A 19,217-nucleotide genomic window follows, 5' to 3' on the forward strand; every position below is an offset into this window, starting at 1 on the left:
GCCCTCTTATACCTACTTTTTCTGAATAAAAATATATATATATGTATGTTTATTTATATTAATTATAATATATATGTGTATATAATAGGAACAATAATTCAAAATTATTTACTACATACAGCTGTTGAAAGATAGTGATTGGTCAAAGTTATTTTTAAAAAGCTCACTTCTCTGAAAAAAACGAATGTATTTCACATCGCGGAGTCACACATTGAAGAAGATTTATTTTCTTCTGTTTCTTCACCAGGAACTTTACTCAAGAGTTGTTTGATATCTTCCTTCAATGCTAGAATAACTTGCTGATACTCTCGCATCTGTGTCGTATATTTTTCTTGCAGCTCCTCGTATTCGCGATATACTTTCTCCAATGTCTTTCTCGCTCCTGCAGATCGCGCATCTTTTCGTGTAAAACCCAAGAGACTCTCCATATGAAAAATATGCTTTCGCGTCTCTTTCAATTCCTCCCTCAGAGTATTCAGCTCTGCAATGAGCATACTATTTTCCTCCTTTATTTTTTTTAAATCCTTGTCACTGGTATCCTGGGAAACCTGCTTTTTCAGAGATGCGATGGTCCTTTCCAAATGATCCCGTTGCTTAATAAATTCGCACTGCGCGTCCACATCTGCTTTGCGACTGCGTATAAATTCATCATCCGCGCTGTATTTGTGATACAGGTCTGTCACCGCTGTTTTCAAAACGTTCGGCTCTTGTACGAGGCCGGCGGTGTCGAGAATGTCAACGCGAATTTTGCGCAAAAGCTGCTGGCACCGTTTGTTATTGTGCGCTTCGCGCTCGAGCTCTTGACGTGCAGCGTGCAATTTCTCGCGCATCTCGTGCAGCTGCTGTTCCAAGCCCATGTTGGTCTTGTGAAGACTCATGAGCTCCGCCTCCATGTCCCGAATATTCTCCTTCAGTTCCTGTATCTCGCGATTCCTCGGCTCTATTTGATTCTTCAGTTCCTGAATCTTGTAATCCAGCACAAACTTGTACTTCTCCAGCTCCTGATTCGTCCGCTTCATGTCGTATATCTGTTGCTCCTTATCCTGAATAGTGGCTTCTCTCTCGCTGATTTCTTTCCTCAGCTCCGCTATCTGCTTCTCCAGATCTTGTATATTTTTGTGGAATTGCGTGAATTCACCCTGTACACGGTTCACTTGTCTTTTCAGATCGTCCACGTCCCTCTGGCTGGCCATGAATTTATTCCGCATCACTCCGGCTTCTCCCTTGAGCTTCAGATTGATCTGCCTCTCCTCGTACAGCAAATTCTCGTACCTCGTACGTACTTCGAGAATCTCACGATCTGCGTCATCCTCTATCTGGCTCATCAGATGCTCGTGAACACGTCCCTTGTGTGCCATCTCGTCGGATGTTTCTTCCAACTGTACCTTCTTTTCGTGAAGCAGAGCTTCGTACTTCGTCATGGTCCTCTGCAGCTCCTCAGCGTCGCGCACCTCGAGATCTTTCAATTGCTTTTCGTAATGCTCGCGCATGATATTATTATGTTCCTCGAATGCCTGATACTTATCGTATTCCGTGATTAATTTGATCTCATAATTATTCTCCATCTGTTGCATGGCGTCCTCGTGAGCCTTCTTCATCTTCACGATTTCTACATTTATGTTATTGACCTCATTCACGTGATCCTCCTGAAGCTTCTCGATTTTATCTCGAAGTTCCTTGATAGCCTCACAATAGCCTTGATGTACGTCGCGTAACTTGTCGTTGTGTTGCATATCTATCTGCCTGAGTTTGTACGCGTGCTCGGTTTCTAACTCTCTCATCCTGACTGTCAGATCCCTGATCGTGTGTATCTTTTCCTCCAAATCGCCTTTGCCGATTAACACTTCGTTCGTGTATGGCAGGTCTCTGCTCATCTTCATGATGTTTCCTTCGGGATAGTATAACTTCCAAATGCATAAACTGCCGTCTTTCGCAACGGAGATTAAAAAATTTTCATTGTAAGCGAGCGCAATCTGAAAAAAAGAAAAGTAGAACAATTAGAAGAGACGGTTTATATAGATCTCAAATAAAACATGGCTACCTGTGTAATATCGACGTTGTGTATGTGAAAGTCTAGCATCTCTATCGGGGTTTGAAGCGGACTCTTCAACGAAATAATAGTACCACCAGGAGAAGTTACGAATAACGTCAGATCATCTTTTCCCATAATTATTTGGTCCATTTTTTTGCCAGGCAAACGAAACTCTCGAATTACCTAATGAGAGAAAGGATTAGAGAGGAGTTTAATTTTTGAAAAGTACCTCATAATTCGAATTTTCTAATATACGAAGAAGATATTACACCGCATTCTCCTTGATTTCACGTATAAGATCGTCATGGGCGATACAATAAAAGAACGATGTATCCGAAGAGAGCACAATGTCATGCAGGATGATGTCCTTCAAGATGATCTCGCTGGATCGCGTGCCGGTGGTCATGTCCCACTCATATATAGCACCTTCCGTGCCCATGCTCAGCATCTTCTGATCTGTTTGCGACCAGAGAAGAGCCTTCACCCTGCCCGTATGTCCCTTGAGGATGAAAGGATTGTAGAAGCCAATGGTGGTGTACACCTGGACGACGTTGCCGTTGACCGCAGCGAACAAGTGACCGCCGTAACTGAAGTGGACCGTCTTACAGCTCCTGATGGCGATCTCGTGCATCGGCAACATGTCGTCGATCAGGATGCTCATGAAGCGCAGCTTATCGGTGAAGCCGATCAAGCAGAACAGTCCCATCGGATGTAACGCGATGCCGTATATATCTTCGGCGTATTGTTTCAGCATGATCAGGCTCTCGGTTTCGAAATCCCACAGTCGGACGCTACGATCCAGCTCGCCGCACGTCATGAAGACCGGCTTCCACGCGCACATGGCGAGACCACTGATGGCACCGTGATGCAACGACTGGCCCATGACTTTGAGTTTCTGCGGTTCCGGGTCCATCTGCAGATCCGGACCCCACAATGCCGCGTAGTACAATTGGGACCAACCGGCGGTGACGATCAGCCGGTCGAAGCCGGGATTCACATCGATTGTGTTAATCTTGTACAGCTCTGGATCGCCGTTCTTCATCACCCGTTCCGGAAGCACATAGACGTTCCTTTTTGTATATTTGTGCTTCCCTTCCTTTTCGAAAAATACTATGGTCCCCGCGCCATGAGCATAGGCAAATCCGCGTGGAAATGCTATCAAGCAGCACACGTTCTGCTCCCAAGCGACGTCGTCGCGAGCATTGTCCAGAGTGCTTGCGGCAGGCATAACGAATTCCTCGCGGATCTTGAGATTCATCGACACCGTGTCTGCTATCCAATAGATATTTTTTAAATCACCGTTTTCTAGATACAGCACACGACCGTCCTCGGTACCAACCAGCAGTCGGTCGCCGTCCAACCAAGTCATCGAGCAAACGAGAAGGTTCTCCGCCTTGGCGAAGCCATACGGACGCCACACCGTCTCAGAGACCGTGAGGAACTTGAAGTTGTACGGACCACCGACTGCCACCACTGCCGCGTCTGTCGGATTGCAGGCCAACATCTCGGCGATCGCCAGAGGATTTTGAGGATTCGCCAGCTTGAACGTCGACTCGACCTTGCCCTTCTCCCAATTGTAGAAGAGCATCGTTTGATCGGGCTCACCGGTGATCGCTACTAGATTCTTACTATCGAAAGTGAAACCTATACTTGTAAATCTAGTCACTCCCGGGACGTCGAAAGGTATTCCTAGCAGCTTTCTGCGCTTCAGAGAGTTGAGGTCGTAAACGGATATAGTAGGTTTATCCCTCACTTCAGATAGAGCGACGTATTTCCTTTAAGATTACACCGAATTAGAATTATCTATGGGTCTTGTGCAAGAAATGGAAGAAATAAATTGAGAAGTAAAATTAATTCTTCCATTTGTTAAATTTCTTTCTTATAAAAACTGAAAATGAACAACTTTATTTTATTTAACGTTTTATCTAACAGAAGTAAATTTCTTCTAATTTATTTTAACTGTTTTAGAAAGGTATATCTTCTTTCAATGTAGTTTACTCACTTGTTAGGCGAAACGCAAATGACATTTGCATGATACTTGTCGGGCAATCGAATCAACTTTTGCTGATGCTGAAGAATATTGTGAATTGCCAATACATTTCCAACTGGATACAAAATATCTGCATCCGTGATGTAATGAGCATTACCAATAATATCTGTTTTCAAACCGTAGAAAACACGTGTTTGCAAGGACACTGTCATTTTGCCTAGGAAACTCTTACAAATAGCTAAATAGAAAAAAATAATATATCTATAATAGATATATGTTCCTTTCTCAACTGCATCTTTTATCTATTTTTTCCAATTCTTCACACTTTATCCTTTCTTTTTCTTTTTAATATCTGAATATATATAGATTTCATTTTGAATGTAAAAAATAGAATACGAGAGATTACACAGAAAACAAACCTATAATGGAGTTGTTTACATCTCCTAGGTAACGCATTTTAAAATATGCAAATTTATTCTAAATTTATTCTTTTTAAATAAAGACTTGCATCACGCATTAAGTTAATCAAAAACTAATTAAAAAACATGACTTTTTTATTGTGAAATTATGATCGAATTCTTTTTAACTTGTTGAGATTGAACACTTTTTTTATTACTATACTTCTCTACACAATCTTTCCTTAATTTTTATTTTAAATTAGTTACGTAGAATGAAAAAAGAAATACTTAATAATGTTAGAATCTAAAATATATGTTATTTTTGTAAAACATTTTTAAAAAGAAAGATGTTTGCTTTAAGATAAAATATAATAATTGTTTTTTCGAGTTGGATTTTCTGAGATAAATTACTTTAAGATTATTAGCATTAAAAAAATAGAATTATGAATTGTTCTTACTATAAAATCATAATTGTAAAATAAAAAAAATTCAGTTTATTTATATATTATATAATCATATCTTCAGATAATAATGAACACATAAGCGAAGTCCTCGCATGAATTATTCTATATAAAATCATAATTTAATGAAAAAATAATTTTTATCTAAAGAGAAGAAAGGTTTCTATATTATTATATTATTTATTTAAAGCAAATATTTATTTCTTTAATTTTTTGCAATTCTGAAAAGAAATTCATTCTGTATAGATAAATGCAAAATAAATTAAAAAGAGAAAAAGAATTGTAAAAGAAAGAAATAAGACAGAACATATTGCCATGATTGGTTGCACGCTTTGTGCGCGCATGCGCAGTGCAGTTTTGCTTCATTCCAACATCAAGTGACAGAAAAGTTCCGTTACTATATATATTGTGCCTATGGATTAAAGGAAGTTTAACGGAGCAGCAGTTTCCATTCATACATTCATTCAAAAACAATAGCTGCTTTTTGGCGCGAAGTTATTTGCATAATAAAAATTAGCACAAAAGGCTTAAATTGATTAATTTTATAGTGTATATCAGTGCAAGGTAATTTTTCGCATTAAAAATCAAACATTGCCTTTTTGCATTATTCTAACCTATATCTTGATTCTTGCCGCCAAATCCTTATTAAAGCAAAAATGATTCTTTAAAAGTTTTGAGAAATAAGGATGTGTATATTATTTTTTTTTATATATTTCTCTGTTTAGGAAAATGGAAGAATCAGTAATAGCACGTTTAAAAAGACTAGTAGCAAGTAGCAATGATGTCCTGGAGTTTAGATTGATTCGTAATTTAGATGACTTGAACTTGAAAGAGACGATATTTAAGCCAGAAATGACTTATCAAGTATTCGGAGACAGGTTTGTTATCAAAATACTAATTATCTAGATATACAATCTTCTTTATTAATAAATATTATATCAAAAGATTTGTATATGAAATTTATGTAAAAGAAAGACATAAATTATTTGTTACTCTTTTTATTTATTATAGGGAAATAATATTTGGTTACCAGGATTTAAAAATACAACTGTTCTATTCAGCGGGCTGTTTAGAAACTTATTTGGGAATGACATATACAGAGAAAGTAAATGCAGAATATGAAGGAGTTGAGGCTGATGAGGTTTTAACAAAGATTGCAGCAAAACTTGCACCTGATGTTCACTACAGCTTAACCAATTTTACTAATGCGCTTACCAAGGACGATACTTTTATACCATATGGAAAATTGATACACTCTTTCTCATTAAATGGTATTATATTCCTTAATGCTGTATTTCTGTGTTTATATGCCATTATTGTAATTGTTATGTGTATATATATATATATATATATATATATATATATATACATATATAATTTTTATATATTTTTTTTATTTTTGACTTATATGACTTATAGATAAAAGCACTACAAGACAATTCGTGGTCTACAAAGCTGATATGAGTTATAAAGGATTCAGGGAATACCATCAAAGAATTCAAACATTTCTTCTTTGGTATATAGATGCGGCTCTTTTTATTGATCTTGACGATGATCAATGGCAGTACTTTAATATGTAAGTATTATTTTATGTTTGATATTTCAGATTTTTCATTATCTGAATCGATAGATAAAGAATAGTAATTATAATATACATGATTCTCTAAATAATTTCATTTTCTCGAAACAGATTCGAAAAATACACCACATCCGTTGGTACAACTCGATACGCGACGATTGGTTTTGCTACTGTGTATCGATATTACGCATATCCGCAGCATATTCGACCACGCATCGCCCAATTTTTAATTTTACCACCATTCCGCCGAATGGGTCTTGGTACACACTTGTTGCAAGCGATTTATCGCGAGTATATGGGCAGAAATGAAGTTAAAGATATAACAGGTAAAATAAAAAATCGATCGATAGCAGAATATCACTTGTTAATAATTGTCTCTTATATAATATATAATATAATGAATCTATATTTTTTTTTAGTTGAAAGTCCTTCCGAAGTATTTCAACGACTGCGAAATTATGTGGACGCTTTAAATTGCAGTGCATTGTCTAGTTTTCAGCCGGAACGTTTAAAGAAAGGTTTCGACAATGAAATGGTCGATGAAGCTAGGGAGAAATTAAGAGTAAACAAGGTATTTATATGAACATACAATTTACTTATCTCTTACCGCCATTATATTCTTTCGTTCATATAAATATTTTGCCTGGACAGAAACAAGCTCGCATAGTGTACGAAATTCTACGATTGCGCGCGACAAATCTTGCAAATCCAGAAGAATATCGAGCGTATAGATTAAATGTGAAGAATAGACTGAATATACCATTTAAGAGAAAACAGAATGAGGAGGCAAAGATAGAACGTGCATTAAGGAACGAAGATAAAGGAACGTATACACATGATAATGGTCTACCATCCGAGGAACAACGCAAAGAAATACTGGAAAAGGAATATCGTACCTTGGAAGATGAATATAAAACTATCATTAAACGCTTGGAATACTCTACCGAGCTGTGAAATGTTGCATTAATTGAGTTTGCATTAAGGAATTTTTAAACTGTGAGAACAAAATATATAAATGTAATTTCCAATATTGTATGTTTGTATAATTATGCGATCTTTTCTCTTTATTGACTTGTTTTTTTCATTTCTATTCGATGTTTGATTGTTTTCGATTGTTACTTCAATAGAGAGACACGGCCTTAGTTTACTGTCATCGACGCGCATTTTACAATCTGTCAAAATGGTTAAATGACCGCCAATAGATTCTTCAAAATTTCTAGTATAAGATTCGTTATCGTCATCAATAAAGAAACAGTTGTATAAGTATTTTCATGCTTTGTTGAATACACAAATAGAAATTCTACATCCTGAATATTATTACTCGCGTTCGCGATGTCATACATATTTAAACGCTAAGTAAAGTGAGAACGGAATTTGCGATTTATGATAACTGAGAGGATAGAATGTCGTCTGTTATCCTGCGAATCTCATGTCGCATCTGAGTCAAACCCCATCGGAGGAAGTCACATTGTTAGCCCGAGGTTACAAGCTGCTGAAAAAGCTTGGCGAAGGTTGTTACGCAAAAGTTGGTATCGTAATGAAACAATTAAATTTTTTAATCTAAATTTTTTCTAATAACAACGCTCTCTTGCTTCATCGGTAGGTATATTTGGCTGAATATAAGCCAGACGATGACTCGGATCGAAATAGCATCCTGGCCTGCAAGGTCATCGACACCGCGAACGCACCGAAGGACGTCGTCCGGAAGTTTCTGCCTCGCGAACTGGACATTCTGGCAAAGCTAAATCACCCGCACCTCGTGCATATACACAGCATCTTTCAGAGACACACCAAGTACTTCATATTCATGCGTTTCGCCGAGCACGGCGATCTCCTCGATTTTGTACTGAAGAACGGCGCGGTATCAGAGAAGCAGGCCCGCGTGTGGTTCCGGCAGCTCGCTTTAGGTATCTTGAAGAAGTCACGATGTTACGTCAATCAATTACAAATATATGTGAAAACATTATATATTAATTTTAACTTTGATCAGTTATAAATCTTCGAAATTTCAATATATTGCTCAATATCTAATATATTTTTTCAGGCCTTCAGTATCTACATGAGATGGAGATAGCGCATCGCGACATCAAATGCGAGAACGTCCTCGTGACATCCAACTATAATGTGAAACTGGCAGACTTCGACTTCGCCCGTTACGCGATCGACAGTCGGGGTAAGCGTGTTCTAAGCGATACGTATTGCGGTTCGCTGTTATACGTGGCACCGGAAATCCTTCGCGCCTATCCCTATAATCCCAAGATATCCGATATTTGGTCATTGGGCGTGATCCTGTACATATTACTGAACAAGGCCGTGCCGTTCGACGAGAATAACATAAAGCGTCTGTACGAGCTGCAGATAGCGCGCAAATGGAAATTTCGCAGTAAAATCAAGGACAATGTAACTGATCTTGTGAAGAAGCTCGTGAATAATATGCTCGAGCCGGACGTGTCTAAACGCTGGCGTTTGGATCAAATCGTCCAGAGCGATTGGATCGCCGTGGATCCGCGTCTCCTGGTGCTCACCTCCGCGGAACAGATTGCGTTGAATCACGCGATCGAGGAACGAAAGAGATATGAGGAGAAGTTCGCGAGCAGAGAACCGGCACAAACGGAGAACTTTGTACGATCGTTATTTTTAAACGTTCTTCATAGGTCCAAGCATCTCTTAGTGTCGTTTTCATCGTACGTCACGCTAATGTTGCGTAGAACACTTTTAATAATCTACTTGACGTACACGCGCTTTTTATCGCACATTTAATTGCAAGATTAACCGAACTTTACAATGTATAATTGACATCAAACGTGTCGACTCGGTTAGGTTTCGCAAATTAAATCTATAGAATTAAAAAGAATATAGATATAAGTAATGTCGCGCAAGATTACGAGTAACCGATTTTCAGAAGCAGCTGAAAATCGAGAAAAGAAGGATCGATGACTACAAATCGCATACAACTGAGGACGTAACAATCCTTAAAGACGCCGCAAAAGTATGCTATTAGAATTAATTACATATATCATATTATCAAATGGAACGGCAAAACTTTTTTCTCTCTTAGGCGACAATTTCGACAATTATGACAGCCAGAAATTAGCTTAAAAATCTTGGTGCTGATCTCTACAACTCACCTTTTCATCTGTTTATTAACACTTGTGAAAATAAAATAACTATAAATGATTTGATGCATTGCAATTCAATATATTTTTGCTGAAGTATTTATCTATGATAAATACTTAACTAATTAACGTACATATATCTATAAGTTTTTCTGATTTTCGATTTGCACGATTAAGAATAATATAAATGTAAAACATATTTACTATATATAGTATATACACATATACATATATACACGCTCGCGTTTCTTGAGCTCGCAATTAAACTCATTTGCAAGAATTACTAAGAAATTACACAAACTAATTACCTACATATCGCGCTTTTAAAACAGTCGTGTTATTAGCTGTTGTTGCTTTAACGTAATAATCAGCACCGAGAGCGAAAGTGTTTATTTTTCCATCCAGTTGCATTTTAAAAATATGTTCAGGCTGAGAGACTCCTTCGAGATTCCACATACCGTCAGATCGTATTAGCAGATGTTGATTGTTCGGTGTCTTACTGATCACAAACGAATTCGAACCTGGCAAAACGTATCGCTCGAGTTCCTTCCACATTTGATAACGTAATATCAAGGTTTGTTGCGACAGTCGCAAAATAATCCATATTGAATTATTGATTGGTTCCACAGATGCTTCAACTATGCCAGGCATGTATAATTCTGTCAAATAGATGTTTCATGATTTTATAATCCGTTTCATTCTCTAGTAACAGGACTGTGAATAATATTCTTCTATAGACTTACCTGCTTCACGATAAAATTGTTCCTCTGCAGCAGTATACGAATAAATCCAGATAAAATCTGACGACATCATTACTGCGAATACCGTATTATTTAGCGGCACTAATTTCTTCGTTATAAACATGCTGGAATTTGTACCGGTGACAATGTCGAATAATTTCGTGTCGTTGCAAAGCGAGGAATTATTTTCTGACTCACAAAGACAAGTACTGTTCAGATCTATCGCACTCTCAATATTAAAAGTGCTAGAAAGGATATTTAATACATCCTCATCTACCACTTCAAATTTATTTATATAAACTGCACGATCTATAGAAAATAACTTGAATTATTAGAATGTTTGAATGATATTTGTATGTTGTTGAAACTATTACTCACTTTGCAATACAAATGTTATGCCCTCTGCCAATTCCACAGCTTTGGTTATTCTATCGAAAACGGCGTCTATTTTATTCTGATTATTAATGTTCGATAAATCTGTCCCTTCGTAGAGTCCGCTGATTGTAACATTTCCGAAAACTTCAACATCATTTCTGAAATCGAACGTACTGTTTATTATTTGCACCGCTTTGTGCTTCTTCATTTGATTATTTGTCAATTCCGTGAGATTCACGTCATTCACGGTGCCATCAATAATAAGAGCAGGCGCGTTAAGTTGGCCTCGTATCTTCTTGATTCCGAACAATGTCTGGTCTCCGGATTTCAGTAATGCATCTTCGACCTTGCGACCCATAATCGCACCTTTGATGCTAATAAGGAGAATAACAAATTCTCATATATATATATATATATATATATAAGGACTGTTTAATTATAATATCTTGAGCAAAGATATCAATTACCTCAAATTATTCAAGACGATGTTGTTAAAGGTCTTTCGACCTTTAACTGTTGTTAGTTTCTGACAGTTTTCAGTTAAAGCGTTGCTAACCAAGTTGGAGAAATTTATATTTAGCGACCAGAGATCTGTAGTTTTTAAATTTGAAATCGTCTTCTTTCCGGTGATAACATTCTGTTTCGCGTCTCGTTTAACGACGTCCTTATTCAAATCGATTCCATTGAGTTTGCCATCCCAGTTATTGAAGTTATCTAAACGTCGAGCAAAAAGAATTTTTTTTTTAATTTTTATTAGAAATAACATCGCTTTATTTTAATTCAACTTACTTATCGTCAATTCTTCAAAGTTCCACGCAGCATCCACGATTTGTGCTTGATCTCTCATCAAGGAATTAGTTAGCATATCCTTCAAGTTAACATCCGAAGACTCAAGAGTCGCATTATTCGATGCTACAATAGCAGACACTTCAACATTTTTAAACGACGAAGTTACAGTAATACGCTGTTCTTTCGTTTTACTCAGCAATTTGCCCGACAGCTCCGACCACATTTTTACATTCAATGCATTTTCAGGATTCTAAAGCAGAAAAATAATTAAATTGTTTTTTTTTGTTTTAGGCAATGTGATATTTTTTCTTCGATAATCATTCTTTTTCAGAGACATCCTTACCCGCATCATAACATCTGCTCTTAAAGTTATATTATTAATGTGTATGCTACCAGAGAGGACAGTATCCTCGTTTGCCATCCATATGTCCTTGGATAATTGTTTGAGATTCACATCTTGTACATTTTGCACAACTGGTTCTGTTGAGAATTTAACTGATCCTAAAAAATAGAGGTATGTGTCATATTTAAAATTTTTTATTGTTGTATAAAATATTGGATTAATCTACTGAATTCCAGTAGTTAATTATACCTTGTATAATAAATGTCGACGGTATATCGCTCGCGATATAATCGAAAGTCTGAGGCACATTTATTCCATCTGTTTCCAATGTCGTGGCGATCTGTTTTGAATGCAGATCGGGATGTGCATTTAAATTGGAAAGATTTAATGTCGAACGGGAAGCATATATGTGATTTGATGTAAAACCGTTGGCTGCGGGAGAAAAAGCAAATTAAATAAAATAATCATTTGGAATTAAAGGGAAAAATATGAGACATGATTTACCGAATGTCACGTGTTCGAAGGATATTACGTCATTCACTTTTACAATACTCTCCATGAAAGATTGTATTTTAATGTTATTAATTTTTTCGATATCGCTATCCGCTTTTACGATTACGTTCTTCACTCTCGTAGGTAAAGAGAGATTTAAATAGGCTGGCGTTTCAAGATTGTTAATATCCAGCTTCTCAATATTTATCGGTCCTTTGAGACGATTTATGTCCACCCATTCGTTCATTTGAATGTTCAAATCTATATAATGTAAATATGTAAATTTAATGTCACGAAATTTCTTTACCAGTTTTTGTCTAGTTTTACCTCTTAGATCTGTTCCCTCAATTTTCGACGCTGAAATATTCTTGACGAAAACGCGACCCGTAAATAACTTCTTTGTAAAATCAATGGTATGTAAAGCTGATACTGGATTGAAGACGGTCGTGTTCAAGTTATAAGCTCCGATTACGTGCGAAACATTTAAATTTTTCACAATTAAATCGTCCAGCGTCACAGAAGTGGTGCTAATTTCTGGAGTAACGACTTCCGTAGCACATAAAGGTACCATCAATCTGAAAGAGACATATTTTTTAAAATATTTTGAATACAAGAAATATATTTTTAGAATTTAAAATATTCTGTGTATATATGTTTTACAGCGAAGAAAGACGTACTTTGGAGTCGGGAGATTTGCATACGTAGCGTTTGTCAAAACTATACTGTTGTTCGTGAATTTTGCACCAGAAATAACGACAGTCTCAGTAGAATTCTTCGTCACCCAATTCGCGTAGTCCCATAAAGTCACGTTGCTCCATTGCTGTAAGATTAAAAAAATGCGAGATAAATTCAGTTGCATTATACATATATAGATTTTTAAATAATTTTAAATATACTTACCGTTTTATCACTGGATAATATTAAGTGCACCGATACATTAGAATTTAGCGGTACGCGATTTTCTAAGATCTCTTTCAGTGACGGTCCGCGAGTCCGAACGATATCTTCGACCTTGACGAGGTTGCTGAAGGTGACGTTTTGCACAAAATGATTGCCGTATAGAGTCAAGGGATCAGAAACATATTTCAGAGGCGCTAATTTCTCGAAACCTTTGCCTTTTATTCCACCATTCAGTGCGACAAGTCCGGTAACTCTCACTTTTGAAGCAGTTATCGAACCTTTCATTACAGTCGTGGAACCATTCAACGGCAAGAAGAATTCATCCTCGGTTAGATGTAGCTCTTTCACTCTTGCCTCCTTCATCCATATTATTTGTCGGGTGCTATTCGTCGCGATGTTCAACGGGATCGAAGCATTTGTCGCGTGTAAATTGGCGAAGATATGTACACCTAAAAACCGTGCATAAAAAAAGATATAGCGTAAAAATATTTAAACGCGAAAAAGAAATCTCAACATATCGCATTAATGTAATAAATTACCTGAAACTTCTTGATCTCCTGAAGTCTTTAATGTTTTTTCTTGTAGATCCTGCATCAGTATTCCATTGATAGATTCTTTTACAGATATATCATCTAAATTAAAATTAGGAATGGGACATTTCCAATCGTTTATCGCTTTCACTTTTAGATTGGCAAACTCTAGAGTCTGACTGGCAGCTTCTGAGTTTACATATTTAATAGCAGGTTTAATTTCGTCGTCCATAACAATACGATGAATATGGCAAGAGGTCTTACACTTGACAGTAATCTTTTTGCCATATAAAATTATACGCTTGGATTCTTTATTGATATTTTCACTTGTTTGCGCCAGAAGATTTTTTGCCGCATTTAATTTAGCGATTGTATCATTGTATTGTCGTGTCAGATGGACCAACTCCTCCGCATTATAATTGTTTAGCTGCAAGCAAATTTAGATATAAATTTTTTTATTAATTGATTCAGAACAAAGAATAAAAATATCTACTACTCGAAATAATACAAAAAATTACGAAACGAATAACTCTTACGTTTTGAACATGAAGTTGACCGATGTGTGCATTCGAGATCACAAGGTTCCTTGACTCTGGGATTTTTTCCAAAGTTCTTTGTGCTATCTTTCGCTTGATCTCCGAACACCAAACTGCTATTTCGTGCTGTAAGGATTTCCACGTCTTCTTCGTGGCCCAAACGGGTCTCAGGAACTTCCATTCCCTGTCTTGATCTTGTATCACCAGTACATCTTCGTTTCTATACGAGTGAATTCGACGAATTTGACGTGTGTTAGACAACTGTTTCGTGTGCGACTTAAGAAATCTCCAGCCGTTGTACTGATAAATTTCCACAGCATCCTCCTCCGCGAAGAGAAGAACGATGGTGTTCCCGATCGCCAGGGAATGAATATACGTCGCCGAAGGGATCCTTTGGAACGGCACGAAGCGACCGTACATTTCCTTGTACAAAATTGTAGAATCGTTACCGGCCAAAGCCAGGAAACGCTCTTCGAAGTGGCCCGCCTTGAAGTAAAACGAGCCGACGTCTTCAGCGTAATGCAATCTCTGCATCTCTACAAATTTGTTGGAACGCACGGAGAAGCGGAGTATCTTGGTGAGAGATCCTACAATCGCGACGTGCATGAAGCTCTTGTTTAGGAAGGGCAATAACTTTCTTGCTCCGAAGCCTAGGGTCTCGGTCTTGTCGAAATGTTCTCCGAGCCACACGTATATGAATATCTTTGTTTCTGATGCGATTCCTAAATATAACTGATTCATTCCAAGCCACATATTCGCGTGCGTCACTCCGGCAATCTCGAATTCTTGTTTGAATTGTAATTCATAATCCCTGTTCTTGTTCTTTCCCAGGCGCAGGACGACGATACCATCGGTGCCCTTTTGCACGACTATAAGTGTACCAGCACTATAATTGCTGACGATTATCCGTTTTCCATCGAACAGAGGATGCGTCCCCACGACTTGTGCTTTATTATCCTAAAAAATAATTATATGTAGTTGTAGAAAACAGTCTTATTATTTTCAAAAAATAATTATATGTAGTTGTAGAAAGCAAAGAGCTCTTTCTGATTCTATCCTTTTAAATATATGTTTAAATAAGATATAGTTGACGTACAACGAATTGATAAAGCAATATATTTGAGGAATGAACAGCTGCTGCAAGCCAAAGCAATTGCTGATGTTCATCTCGTATAGAAAAGAAAGCTATGTCCTGAAAGTCCGGTAGATTGAAGGATGAAGCCTCTTCAAAACCTTCTAGTACCTTCACGTCATCTATAAAATTAAACAGATTACAATGCATTCATCTATCAAATATCAATTTAAAATAACAATTAAATTAGAAATTAAATTAAAGAATTTTTAAAAAAATTTTAAATTATATCATGAATATATAACGATGGCATTCAAAAAATAAAAACAAATATAAAAATAATTATAAAATAAGAATATTCCAATATTTTAATGTAAACTATCAATACTGATAAAATCATTCATATAATGTACATATTTTCATTCATGACCATTTAAAAGGCATGACCATTCTACTGTGGCATCAGCTGACAAGTATCAGTTGATCTTTTGATAACCTCAACGTAATCGTTGGAGGCTCACGTACACCTAAAGGATAAGTCTGAATGATATCAATATTTATCATCTCACCAGTTTGGCCGAACTGAGTGTCGCCAAATTAATACAGCAAGACGAACAGATTTATTATTCTATCGTATGAGTCCACGTTCAAAACATGTCTACTTCAGAAGAGGTGACGGAAAATCTGACAGCACAGATGAACGAGCTGCAGGCTTTGCAATCTGTCTATCCGAACGAGCTCGTAGTTGCAGATTATGGAGTTTTGGCTGACATCAACGAATACATCGTATGTCCTAATCGAGAATCACCGCGATGGTTGGAGTACGCTATCGCGATTCCATTGAACGGTGTAATATAATATTTACATATGATATATAATATTCTATTCTTGATTGCTTAATATAATAATTATAATTAAAAGATTTTTTTTTCTATATATTAAATATATTAAAAAATAAAATATACTTATTAATTGCATTATTATTATTCAAATTATTAATATATACTTTAAAAATGCCAAATATTTCAAGAAGGAATTTTTAAATGATTAAAATATGTCATTGACATATTGCTTGCATCATATAGGAGAATATTGAATTGCTAGTCAACCTGCCAACTAATTATCCCCAAGAGCAGCCTGACATATATGCAAGAAGTTCTCGCTTGGATAGAACACAGCAGTGTCTACTGAATAAGAAGCTCTCTATTATAATTAAAGCTCAGGAACCAGGAGAGCCCTGCATCTATACATTAATATCATGGCTGCAGGACAATGCGGAAACTTATTTCAAAGCTTCTGTGTGTAACCAATCAGTTAAATGTAATGACACAAGTAAAACCAACGCAGAAGAGACGCAGACTGCAGTGATTTTCACCAGATATTGGATTTATAGTCATCACATATACAGCAAATTCAAACGACGTGATGTAGCGAATTTGGCAAAGGAGAATTCCATCACGGGATTTTGCTTAGCTGGCAAACCAGGAATCATTTGCATGGAGGGAAGTCTAGAAGATTGTGACTATTGCTGGCAAAAAGTAAACAATATTAACAATGACCAATTTTCTATAACAATGATTATTTTTAATTATTTAATTAACAGGAATAATTTATATTTTATATCACAATTTTTAGATTAAAACTATGAACTGGCATAGGATATTAATAAAACTATTGGAAAAAGAGGAAGATTGTAATGTGGACAGTATGCGTAGATTTACAGATTTTCAAGAGGTCTCTTTTCCTACCACTGAACGTCACAATAATATGGGTCAACTTCTCAAATATCTAACAGACCACAATTGCCAGCATGCATTTAAGGAGCTTTTTGGTATCGAAGGAAAATTCAGTAAATTCTCAGATTAAAATAATTATATAAAAGTAAGAATATCAATATTAAAGATGCATTTTGTACAGTTTCTTTCAATTAAATCATTTTTCAAGTATAGCTAAAATTCATTGCTTACCTTTACTGGGTTGCAAATTTTGAAGACTCCTTTTTTGTCGCTTAATTCTCTGAAGGATCGTTTTAGTCGCATTTTCCATATATTTATCAATTGCATTATTAATATTATTTGAACTGTCAGTATTTAATATTTTATATTCTAAAAATGCCAAATGTTTCAAAGATAGATCGAAATTTTGTATATGTAAAAAAAGATATTATGATATTATCAATATTAATATTTTACCATTAGTGAAATTTTTAAAGTATTCTGTTGTCTGATCAAGTACTGCATACAAATTTTCCATCGAGTAAGATAGAGAAGAATACTCGCATCTTGTCATACATATTAATGTGATAATTAGAAAGAACTTGTGTAACATATTCGAACACGCGCACCTCTCAAGCTACAGATCACGAATGATGACGATAACAGTGGATTGATTTTGTGTGAACTACTACCCAATAATATGTTATGTTTACAGTTTTTCTATATGACACATGTACACTTTCAAATTCCAAATATGTATACTTGAATGTTAGTATGAATCTGTGAACACACATATACACAAGGAAAGATTTAGAATTTCTCTCATTTATAATATATTTAATAAACATGATATATTTCTAATAAATAGATATAAACAAATAAAATAAATAGCAAATTGTAAATGATTGAAAATAAAAGAGCTTAGAACCTTATGAAATAAATTTAGACAAATAATAAATTTTGTTCTTATTTATTAACCTTATCTAATAGTAGCATAGCGTAAAAATTCGTTGGTGAGAAACTGTCCTGGAATATAAGGCGCTGGTGGACCAAGAATATCCTGCGCAGGACTATGGATCTTGATTTGCCTCATATGAGTATCCCTGCCATTCTGATGATTGCTGATCACTGCTATCTGAATCATGAACGTCCTAATGGGACGGTCATTTATGTTTTTAATGGGAATCACTATCCAACCACTTGGTTCATTTAAATCCATCACTTCTACCTCTTGGAGATCATTGAAGTTGGTCCCGGCCCTAATACTTATCCTAGAAATTAGCAAAAATGTTCAATTAATAACAACTAATACAAATAATTTATCTACAAATATAATATATCTACAATAGTGGGAAATGTATTTACCTGTTGGGAGTATAACTCTCATCCAACTTGTAATCTGTGTAGATGCATATGTCACGAATGGTAGTCTTTCTTTTAAATTGTATGTTTACTAAATGAGGTAACTGCCCGTCCGATTGCCAATAGGTTTCCGTAATGTCATCCCGAAGCTGATCCACGCCAAATCCCGGTTTGCAACTCGACAAACTCCAGATAGCATAATTCCCAACTTCCCGTACCCTACCAGTCAGCTGTTCTTGTACAGGATCTATCTCACCTAAATGAGAGAGAAATATTTTTATATACATAAACTATCATTCGAAATGTATATCTTATATTTAATTAGATCAATATGTGCGAAAAAAGACATTAAAAAGTAATATATTTACCTGCATTATTAGTCTTATTACTCATAGTTAGGTTATATTTGTTCAAGTCTGTCCTAATATATAAATAATTTTCTTATTCTTAATTCTTTCTCTCCTACTAATTTATTACACATTAAATAACAGATATAAAGTACCAGATCACATAATTTTTAAATATGTTAATTTTTATTCTCCTCGATGAACGTTTTGACACTTTCTCGCGTATTTTAAAAATCAGATTGCGTCCTCAATTCGCGCGAATTTCAAACTCTCGAAATTTAAGTATTTATGTCAAAAGAGACTTGCTAAGAAATCTCTAGCTAAGAATTGCTTAGAATTAAAAAAATTAATAAAATAGAAAATGTAATAAAGTGAAAAAATATTAGTATTAATATATACTATTAAATATATCTTAGTTATATATCTTTAGAAATACAATA

At 35.8% G+C, this 19,217-nt stretch overlaps 6 protein-coding genes across 7 annotated transcripts; 3 read left to right on the plus strand and 3 right to left on the minus strand.

Annotated features, from left to right (window-relative positions):
• Positions 1–167: 167 nt before the first annotated feature.
• Positions 168–4,266, minus strand: tous (testes of unusual size). The gene is made up of 4 exons (XM_029309603.2): positions 4,035–4,266; positions 2,304–3,807; positions 2,042–2,215; positions 168–1,973 (listed from the first exon to the last, which is right to left on the minus strand). The coding sequence occupies exons 1-4, from the start codon at positions 4,232–4,234 to the stop codon at positions 192–194; spliced, it is 3,660 nt and encodes a 1,219-aa protein (XP_029165436.2). The 5' UTR covers positions 4,235–4,266; the 3' UTR covers positions 168–191.
• An 861-nt stretch (positions 4,267–5,127) lies between these two features.
• On the plus strand, positions 5,128–7,726 carry Hat1 (histone acetyltransferase 1). The gene is made up of 7 exons (XM_029309594.2): positions 5,128–5,445; positions 5,607–5,759; positions 5,893–6,152; positions 6,301–6,457; positions 6,572–6,786; positions 6,880–7,031; positions 7,112–7,726. Exons 2-7 carry the CDS (start codon positions 5,611–5,613, stop codon positions 7,412–7,414), a joined length of 1,236 nt encoding a protein of 411 aa, XP_029165427.1. The 5' UTR covers positions 5,128–5,445; positions 5,607–5,610; the 3' UTR covers positions 7,415–7,726.
• Positions 7,727–7,794: 68 nt separating this feature from the next.
• LOC114936421 (testis-specific serine/threonine-protein kinase 3) lies at positions 7,795–14,764 on the plus strand. 2 transcript variants are annotated; one of them, XM_085486158.1, is made up of 4 exons: positions 7,795–7,985; positions 8,064–8,367; positions 8,505–9,103; positions 9,363–14,764. In XM_085486158.1, exons 1-4 carry the CDS (start codon positions 7,890–7,892, stop codon positions 9,459–9,461), a joined length of 1,098 nt encoding a protein of 365 aa, XP_085342284.1. In that variant the 5' UTR covers positions 7,795–7,889; the 3' UTR covers positions 9,462–14,764. The 2 variants fall into 2 exon arrangements, with proteins under 2 accessions (XP_085342284.1, XP_029165428.2); XM_029309595.2 differs by having other exon boundaries at positions 8,505–9,494.
• LOC114936425 (uncharacterized) lies at positions 9,638–17,801 on the minus strand. The gene is made up of 16 exons (XM_029309601.2): positions 17,546–17,801; positions 17,321–17,458; positions 15,378–15,535; positions 14,282–15,238; positions 13,755–14,172; positions 13,216–13,664; positions 12,993–13,135; positions 12,643–12,890; positions 12,328–12,576; positions 12,073–12,255; positions 11,824–11,981; positions 11,481–11,730; positions 11,159–11,405; positions 10,695–11,065; positions 10,320–10,625; positions 9,638–10,235 (listed from the first exon to the last, which is right to left on the minus strand). The coding sequence occupies exons 1-16, from the start codon at positions 17,679–17,681 to the stop codon at positions 9,877–9,879; spliced, it is 4,770 nt and encodes a 1,589-aa protein (XP_029165434.1). The 5' UTR covers positions 17,682–17,801; the 3' UTR covers positions 9,638–9,876.
• On the plus strand, positions 15,789–18,026 carry LOC114936423 (RWD domain-containing protein 2A). Its single transcript, XM_029309597.2, has 3 exons — positions 15,789–16,202; positions 16,439–16,891; positions 16,989–18,026. The coding sequence occupies exons 1-3, from the start codon at positions 16,008–16,010 to the stop codon at positions 17,217–17,219; spliced, it is 879 nt and encodes a 292-aa protein (XP_029165430.2). The 5' UTR covers positions 15,789–16,007; the 3' UTR covers positions 17,220–18,026.
• Positions 18,023–19,186, minus strand: APC10 (anaphase-promoting complex subunit 10). The gene is made up of 3 exons (XM_029309687.2): positions 18,799–19,186; positions 18,434–18,686; positions 18,023–18,339 (listed from the first exon to the last, which is right to left on the minus strand). Exons 1-3 carry the CDS (start codon positions 18,821–18,823, stop codon positions 18,048–18,050), a joined length of 570 nt encoding a protein of 189 aa, XP_029165520.1. The 5' UTR covers positions 18,824–19,186; the 3' UTR covers positions 18,023–18,047.
• Positions 19,187–19,217: the final 31 nt, after the last annotated feature.

This window comes from Nylanderia fulva, unplaced genomic scaffold, assembly GCF_048542155.1.
Source record: "Nylanderia fulva isolate GAGA-0341 unplaced genomic scaffold, ASM4854215v1 Scaffold40, whole genome shotgun sequence".
Lineage (NCBI taxonomy): Eukaryota > Metazoa > Arthropoda > Insecta > Hymenoptera > Formicidae > Nylanderia > Nylanderia fulva.

Excerpts from the sequence above, each read along its gene's own strand:
- tous (XM_029309603.2), bottom strand. The coding sequence starts at position 4,234 with ATGACAGTGTCCTTGCAAACACGTGTTTTCTACGGTTTGAAAACAGAT. Across the intron at positions 2,216-2,303 it reads GTGAAATCAAGGAGAATGCG|GTAATTCGAGAGTTTCGTTT; the intron begins GTGTAATATCTT and ends TTCTCTCATTAG. Across the intron at positions 1,974-2,041 it reads ACAACGTCGATATTACACAG|ATTGCGCTCGCTTACAATGA; the intron begins GTAGCCATGTTT and ends TCTTTTTTTCAG.
- APC10 (XM_029309687.2), bottom strand. The coding sequence starts at position 18,823 with ATGAGTAATAAGACTAATAATGCAG. Across the intron at positions 18,687-18,798 it reads TAATAAGACTAATAATGCAG|GTGAGATAGATCCTGTACAA; the intron begins GTAAATATATTA and ends TCTCTCATTTAG. Across the intron at positions 18,340-18,433 it reads GAGAGTTATACTCCCAACAG|GATAAGTATTAGGGCCGGGA; the intron begins GTAAATACATTT and ends GCTAATTTCTAG.
- LOC114936423 (XM_029309597.2), top strand. The coding sequence starts at position 16,008 with ATGTCTACTTCAGAAGAGGTGACGGAAAATCTGACAGCACAGATGAAC. Across the intron at positions 16,203-16,438 it reads TCGCGATTCCATTGAACGGT|GAGAATATTGAATTGCTAGT; the intron begins GTAATATAATAT and ends TGCATCATATAG. Across the intron at positions 16,892-16,988 it reads GTGACTATTGCTGGCAAAAA|ATTAAAACTATGAACTGGCA; the intron begins GTAAACAATATT and ends CACAATTTTTAG.
- LOC114936425 (XM_029309601.2), bottom strand. The coding sequence starts at position 17,681 with ATGTTACACAAGTTCTTTCTAATTATCACATTAATATGTATGACAAGA. Across the intron at positions 15,536-17,320 it reads AAATTTGCAACCCAGTAAAG|ATGACGTGAAGGTACTAGAA; the intron begins GTAAGCAATGAA and ends TTAATTTTATAG. Across the intron at positions 13,136-13,215 it reads TATTATCCAGTGATAAAACG|CAATGGAGCAACGTGACTTT; the intron begins GTAAGTATATTT and ends TTAATCTTACAG.
- Hat1 (XM_029309594.2), top strand. The coding sequence starts at position 5,611 with ATGGAAGAATCAGTAATAGCACGTTTAAAAAGACTAGTAGCAAGTAGC. Across the intron at positions 5,760-5,892 it reads TATCAAGTATTCGGAGACAG|GGAAATAATATTTGGTTACC; the intron begins GTTTGTTATCAA and ends TATTTATTATAG. Across the intron at positions 6,458-6,571 it reads CAATGGCAGTACTTTAATAT|ATTCGAAAAATACACCACAT; the intron begins GTAAGTATTATT and ends TTCTCGAAACAG.
- LOC114936421 (XM_029309595.2), top strand. The coding sequence starts at position 7,890 with ATGTCGCATCTGAGTCAAACCCCATCGGAGGAAGTCACATTGTTAGCC. Across the intron at positions 7,986-8,063 it reads GCGAAGGTTGTTACGCAAAA|GTATATTTGGCTGAATATAA; the intron begins GTTGGTATCGTA and ends CTTCATCGGTAG. Across the intron at positions 8,368-8,504 it reads GTTCCGGCAGCTCGCTTTAG|GCCTTCAGTATCTACATGAG; the intron begins GTATCTTGAAGA and ends ATATTTTTTCAG.